This window comes from Poecile atricapillus, chromosome W (assembly GCF_030490865.1).
Source record: "Poecile atricapillus isolate bPoeAtr1 chromosome W, bPoeAtr1.hap1, whole genome shotgun sequence".
In the NCBI taxonomy this organism is placed as follows: Eukaryota; Metazoa; Chordata; class Aves; order Passeriformes; family Paridae; genus Poecile; species Poecile atricapillus.
The window spans coordinates 44,203,212-44,210,548 of record NC_081288.1 but is presented as its reverse complement, the minus strand read 5'-3'; the positions used below and the strand labels follow the sequence as shown (position 1 = coordinate 44,210,548).

The 7,337-nt window shown below is 48.3% G+C and overlaps 1 protein-coding gene across 1 annotated transcript; it reads right to left on the bottom strand.

Annotated features, from left to right (window-relative positions):
- Positions 1 to 1,609: 1,609 nt before the first annotated feature.
- LOC131592359 (vasopressin V1a receptor-like) lies at positions 1,610 to 6,182 on the bottom strand. Its single transcript, XM_058863816.1, has 2 exons — positions 4,419 to 6,182; positions 1,610 to 2,384 (listed from the first exon to the last, which is right to left on the bottom strand). The coding sequence occupies exons 1-2, from the start codon at positions 5,425 to 5,427 to the stop codon at positions 2,101 to 2,103; spliced, it is 1,293 nt and encodes a 430-aa protein (XP_058719799.1). The 5' UTR covers positions 5,428 to 6,182; the 3' UTR covers positions 1,610 to 2,100.
- Positions 6,183 to 7,337: the final 1,155 nt, after the last annotated feature.

The following is a 7,337-nucleotide window of genomic DNA, read 5'->3' as shown; positions in this document are numbered from 1 at the left end:
GATTACATGTACAAAGAAAGTCATAGCACAAAGATAAAACTAGGCAAAGGATAGTGTACTTAATTTGAAATGCAGTTTCAGTAACTGTGAATTACCTACTTGAACAATATATACAGTACATATCATGTGCACAAACACACACACAACATCACTGCATGCATTTTTTTTTACTAAAATATAGCTTCAGGTTCACAAACCTTTCGGCCAGAGTTGATGAGAGCTGTAGTCACATTTGTATATTAAAGGTGGTCAAGAAGACAGTCTGTTAAATATAAGCAGTTCCACCACACTGTCCTCTGGGTTCTACTGCTTTGAACAACAGCAAACACAAGGAAATAAGAGAATGGATCCAAGATTTTCTATAGTGACAAATTTTTTTTCTTTTAGGTATAATATTCCCTATTCTTTGCCCAAAATAATTAATGGGGAACATCTGGAGTGGTTTAAGATGATCTTATTCTGCACATAACTATTAATTTCTGCTACCATTATTGAGGCAGGCATGGGCATCATCCTCAGTGACAGCCACATCTCCTCAAGCAGTTAGAAAAGCAATCTTGTTTGTTAGGTTTTGGTGAGAAGGAAAGAAACCTGCTGCTGAGCTTCCTCCTTTGCATGCAAGTTATGAGCCACGCTCGTGTCCCACTGCTCCAGCTGGGACTGTGTCCTGCAGGGAGCTGGGGGAGCGCCTGGATTTCAGGATCCGACAAGCTCAGGAAAACAGAGCAGACCGGTAGTTGTACTTCTCAAAGAGATTCTGAAGACTTAAAAACTCAGCAAAACTTACTCAAGGAGCTTCAAAACCCAATCTCAATAGAAAAGATAGGCTGCAAGGAAAGCTGTAATAGGATTGTTTACCATGTAAATGAACTACTCAACTTAGCATGCATTGTATTGAAAACAAACACACCTTGAGTGCTTTGTAATTAGCAAATGTGTTCTGATGACTTTTTATTGCCGTTTAGTGACAATTTTTGAGACTATATTGTCATGAGCTGTCAATATAAATAATAATAGAAAAAGACAAGCCAACAACACTGACAATTTCCATATGTTCCCAGAAGACTTGCAAGTTTGATTCTCACATCTGTTTCTTGAAATAAACTGGTTCTACAGCTCTTACCAAATGACTACACTCTCCTGAGCTCATGAGGCTATTTGCTTGACAACCAATGTAGCTTGATCCTAGATGTCTTAGTAAATTAAAAAATAAAAGATAACATTCCTACCAATAAAGCAAGTGGTTCTGTTATTCATTATGAGTTTTCTTGGTGTAGCTGTTTGTAATGGTGCTGAGCTAGTCATAGCATATCATACTTATCAATATACTCTAAAAATTAGTTTAAAAAATGAAAGGGGGTGCAACAACACACACACACACAAACACACACAAATACTCTATGAAATTTCCATCAACATGAAGGGAAGAGAAAATGTCACCCTAAAAATGAAACCCCACGATACACATACAGACATTGACAGCACTAAAAGCTTTACCTTCACAAGGGCTGTTAAATCTCAGTGTCTGAGAACTGCTAGACCTTTACAAGATGAAGCGTCATGAGCAACTGAATTCCAGCAACTCAGTCTGTCTAAGCCCATTCCTCACCTGGACAGCCAAGACTTTTCCCCCACTCCTTTCTTTTAATGTTTGAGACTAAACTGTAATCTTGCTCATATTGTCTTTTTTCCCCGTGACTTCGTCAGACAATCATGAGAAGCCTTATGCATTAACACTAGAGAGTGGAGTTACTGCAAGAGATGACAACTCCATTATTTTTGCTGCTTTAAACAGCAAACAAACAATTCACTTAGTATTTTAGAAACAGACAAAAAATTAAAATAAATTCTATTTTAAAAAATAATTGCTTTATTGTTGTCACACCTTCCTGATCAGTTGCCCAAATCCTAAATAACTTTCAGAAAATAATTTACATTCTGCAGCATAGCTTATCAAGCAAGGTGGCACTTTCTGTCTCAGGGCCATCTTAGTCATTCCTTGGTACCGTGATGGTGCCCTGTCCTGGCATAAAGTGCAATGCCACAACCTTCCCAAACACCGCGATGGGACTGCAAGCCCTGCCTGCCCTGAGGCCTGTCTCACGTTGGAATGGGGATGAAGCTGGTCGATTTGGAGTGGGGCATCTCTCTCCACGTGTTTAAGCTGTGGGTTGGGCTTCTGTTGTTGGTGAAAGAAGTCTGTCGCCTGCTATTGCTGTTTGAATCTTCTTTACTCAGTGTTAGCTTTATTTTTTGGCAGCAAGGGAAGCTCTGTAGGCAGTCTTGGAGGAGGTGCCCACTGAAGAACATGTAGATCCACGGGTTACAGCAACTGTTCAGGCTGGCCAGCAGAGCTGTAACAGTAGTCGCAGTGTTTTCAGAATCTGGGGAGAGGGGGAGAAAGCTATTTAATCATCAAAAGAACTTGTGCACCATTCAGTCAACTGCTTCATTAACCATTGGATTTATTTTCCTGAATATTCTAGTTCTAAATGTTGAGCCGCAGCATTTGAAACAAATAATGAGAACATAATCAGTACAGGTCTCATTTATGTAAGGCTGGCATTGAAGTCAACGGGGATTTTTCTGAACAGACTTCAAAAAGCTGTGACAGAATAAGTTATGGGGTAATCCATCCAAAATAATGATTTAGTCACATTTCTACTGATGTGTATCCATGTGTTGATAAGCTCCTGCTTTAAATACTGAAAAGTTTCTTGCAGACTCCGGGAGACAGTGGTAACATTTCCACTGCTTTCAATAACACTGAATTTTGCTCTATATATTTGCATGCTGAAAAGTATTGAATGCTCAACTAACTACTGGATTGTCCATCAAATCTGGATTTTGGACTTTGAACAAATTATACGTAAGGGAAAAAATGGAACTTAGGACTATGGTATGAAAAAATGATGATGTTCTACCTTCAATAACTAGTCAATAGTTAGACCAAATGCTTTAAATATGCATTTAGTCTAATCAATTAGTGACTTTTCTTATTATTTTTCAATATTATTCAATATTATAAATACTGGATTTCCAAAAAAGTGTAATTACGGTGTTATGCAGTTATTCATAATATGTTATTCAAACAAACACAGTATGTTATTCAAACACAGTATGTTATTGAAACAAACTTATCAAATATCCATCTGTTCAATTATATTTAATTTCCTTTGAAGTAAAAAAATAAACCTATTCGTTTACTGCAAGCCTTTATTATTTTAAAGAGATCTGCATTACAGGCTTGACTTTAGTCCCGTATTAGAGGCAATCAGCACTCTCACTACAGTAAGTGAGAATTTGGGGAAAATTTTTTAAAAATCAAGAAATTATGGATTGCAACAATTTGATTTGCTGCTCTCTCATTATGAGGAAACAGAATATATGTCACTATGCTGCCTGCCGTTACCTATGTGATACCTTTTTAACTCACCAATTTTTTTCAGCCATATTTAACAGAGGGACAGATATCGCCAAAGTCTGAATTGCCACTGATTCATGAAAACTGGTGACTTGACTGATGGAACTACTCAGAGGTGACTGCCTTGCTGAGAGGAAGGGTTCAGGGTGTGCTCAACTCTATTATTAGCAGATAGAGGAAAGAAGACGTACTAAGTTCTCAATTCATGTAACTGCTCCGACATGTGTGTGTGCATGCTTCTCAACAATACTAAAGTTTTCTTATCGGCAGCTTCAAACGGACGAAAGCACTGCTGGTTCAAATCACGGCAGCAAATACTCCGGTTTCCATCTGCTCGTTTTGCTCGGAGCGAGAAGACTGCGGCTGCTGCTCCTGTCCGGAGGCGCAGCTGCGGCCAGCAGCCGCTCCGGCTGCTCCCGGACAGGCGGAGCCGAGCGCCGCGGCCGCCGCCGCTCCCGGGGCCACCGGCTCCGGGACCACCAGCTCCGGGACCACCGGCTTCGGGGCCACCGGCTCCGGGACCACCAGCTCCGGGACCACCGGCTCCGGGGCCACCAGCTCCGGGACCACCGGCTTCGGGGCCACCGGCTCCGGGACCACCGGCTCCGGGGCCACCGGCTCCGGGGCCACCAGCTCCGGGACCACCGGCTCCGGGGCCACCAGCTCCGGGACCACCGGCTCCGGGGCCACCGGCTCCGGGACCACCAGCTCCGGAACCACCGGCTCCGGGACTACGAGCGGTGCCGGCGGGGAGGTCCCGAGGGCGATGGCTGCCCAGGGCTGTCTCTTCTCCCCAACAAGGGCGCTCAGCCGCTGTTCCCCGGCAGGAGAGGGACCGGTCCGGGGCCGGGAGTGCGCGCCTCGGTCCCGCTCACCGCTTCCGCGCCCCGTTTCCCCCACGCTCGGCTCAGCGCTGCGCAGCGCCCCGGGACAGCCGGCTGCCCCCACAACGCCAGCGGGGCGGCCGCTGGGGACAAGCGGCGGCGTCACCTACCGACCCAGGGGAAGCGCTGGTCCCAGACGGACCACATCTGGATGGTGAAGAAGGGCGCCCAGCAAACGACGTACACCGAGACGATGACGAAGGTCATCTTGACGGTGCGGATCTTGGCGCGGGAGATGGTTTTGACGTTGCTGACACAAGGGGCGAGCAGCAGCCCCCGTCGCGGGCCAGCATCATCACCTGCCCGCCGGCCGGCAGCCGCTGCCGCCGCCTCCCCCGGGCGCGTCTTGCCCCGGACGTTGCGCCAGATGCGGTAGCAGATGAAGCCGTAGCAGATGATGAGGATGAGGACGGGCGCGATGAAGATGCCGCCGGTGATCCAAGTGATGTAGGCGCGGGGCCCCCAGGGCATGATGAAGTGCGCCCAGCAGTCGTAGACCTGAGAGCCGCGCTCCACTTCGCTGAGAGAGAAGATGAAATACTGCGGGGTGCTGAGCAGCAGGCTGAGCGCCCAGGCAGCCGCGATCATCCCGTACGAGCGCTTGGTGGGCTGCTGCAGCGTCTTCAGCGGGTGGCACACGGCGATGTAGCGGTCGGCGGTCATGGCCACCAGCATGTACGCCGAGGCGAACATGCCGAAGACCTGCAGGTGCTTGACGACGCGGCACAGCCCGTCGGGGCCGTGGAAGCGGTGGGTCACCTCCCAGCAGAGCTGGGGCAGCACCTGGAAGAAGGCCACCACCAGGTCGGCCAGGCTGAGGTGGCGGATGAAGAGGTGCATGCGGGACGCCTTGCGCGGTGTGCGCCGCAGGGCCAGCAGCACGCTGCCGTTCCCCACCACCGCCACCGCGAAGGTGACGGCCAGCACCGCGATCTCCAGCTTCGCTAGCTCCTCGTCCCGCCCGAAGGGGTCCCAGCCGCCCAGGCTGCCGTTCGGCGACCCCGACCACGCCTCGGGACTGGGGCTGCTGCCGCCGCCGGGCTCCGCCGCCCGCCACCGGCTGCCATTCCCGGGAGAGGGCACAGCCCGGGGCGAGCCGGAGCCGCCGGCGAGGCGCATGGAGGGGGCTGCGCGGTGGGGCACGGCCCCCGCACGTCCTCTCGCCCGCCTTTCCCGCTCCGGTGGCCCGGAGAGCCGGGCCAGGTGCCTTTATCCCCCCGCGGCCGCGGGAGGCGAGGCGAGGCGCGGGGGAGCTCCCGCGGCAGTGGCTGCCCAGCTCCTGACGCCAGCCCCCTCCTTCCCCCGGTACCGCCGCCCGCTCGCCCCGCCACGGGACCCGGGCCGCTCCGCCCCGAAAGCGCTGAGCCCGGGGGACACGGACCCACAGCCCTTGCCGGCTACCGGAGCCCCCGGGCTGGGCAGCTGGAAGGGCTGCTCTGCCGAACCGTGCTCCCGGAGAGCTCCCTCACAGTCAGGTAAAGCAGCGCCTAAATAATTGCGAATAAAACTGCCCTAGTCGTGCAGAGCAAATGGAGATCTGTCGGCATCAGCCTGCGCACGCCGATCTGGCTTCTAGCCAAGGCAAAGTGACTTGTCGGTAAGAGGTGCTGGTTTGGTCCTGAGAAAGCCCGCCTGAGCCTTTGGCACTTCACTGTCATGCTGGGATCAGCCCAAGAGAAATAAATTATTAGAAACAATAGCGCAGAATTTCAAAGGTTTCTGAAGGTTTCAGAACTTCATCTCAGACAGTAAATGTCATCCAAGCCTTATCGCAGGTCTAAACCACACGTTTCTGCAAGTACAAGCAAAATCTTCACATTTACTGGAGAGTTTCTGGCAGTGGGCCATTAAATTTCTTTTCTTAAACATGGTTTAGATGAAGAATTTTCCTGCTCTTGGTAGAATGAATGGACTTGATGAAAATTTTGGTGCCATTGTCACGTGTCAATTGTATCCTGATTTCACTGGAACCTGAATTTGACCCTTCATTTAGAAACTCCTTCCTTCAGCCAAACAAAAACTCGTAAGATCACAACAAAGAAATACTGTGCTAGATACCAGCCTTACTGTGTTTTTAATAAAACTCCCTAGGTCTCCACATAGGTAATTACAGTTAAATTCAGTTACAAAAAAAATACATGATTTTACAGGAAGAAGAAAGAATGGGGAAGAATGAAAGATTAAATCTTACTTCTTAAATTAAAAAGATTTTTCCTAAATTTTTGACTCCAGAAGAGTTTTAAAGTTTTAAATACAAGATGATAGGCTTCTGAATGTCTTAGCATTGTGCAAGGCTTTATTTCAGGCTTTTTGCCACTTTCTGGGCTTGTTAGCCCCTGAGAGGGTATGTGCACCCACCCCAGTCTGTCACTACCCTTTCTTTGCTTGGGGATCAGTGGCAGGAGTTTAGAAGGATGCCTGCTCCTGCAGTGCAAATAGTTGTCGTGAGTTTTCCAATTAAAACTGCAAACCCACCCAATATCTGGAAATACAGACGATAAAGGTGGCTACAATTTCTATTTCTAGCAAACTTATTTCTTTAAATCTGCTTTTGTTCCAAAACCCGATTTTTACAAACAGTTTTTCACAGCATTTTACAAGCATTTTTCACAGCTTAGTGCCTATTTATTGTACTACACCTGGGAAACTGCTGGGTGTGACTGCAGGTTTCGGGTCAAACAGAGAGGGAAAATTAAATCTGCATATCACGAATCTCACAACACCACACCACTACCAAGGCTTCTTTCACATTCCTTGCCTGTCTGTCTGACATGCTTTACGGGAGTTGAATATAACATAAATGAGCAGTGTTACTCAGGAAACTCTGCTAACAGATTTTCTGCTGTGCAAACTATGCAAGGATCATAAAGCTCTATTCACTGCTGGGTACGTCATCCATTAACAGAAGAGATGATATTCAGGTTTGACAGAGACATATTTTTAGCAGCCAGACAGTAAGGTAGACGTGGTTGTATTAGTTCAGGGTACTGAGAGTTTGTCAAGCCCACATCAGCTCAGAAATACTCCTT

Excerpts from the sequence above, each read along its gene's own strand:
- LOC131592359 (XM_058863816.1), bottom strand. The coding sequence starts at position 5,427 with ATGCGCCTCGCCGGCGGCTCCGGCTCGCCCCGGGCTGTGCCCTCTCCC. Across the intron at positions 2,385-4,418 it reads CCAGCGCTTCCCCTGGGTCG|ATTCTGAAAACACTGCGACT; the intron begins GTAGGTGACGCC and ends CCCTCTCCCCAG.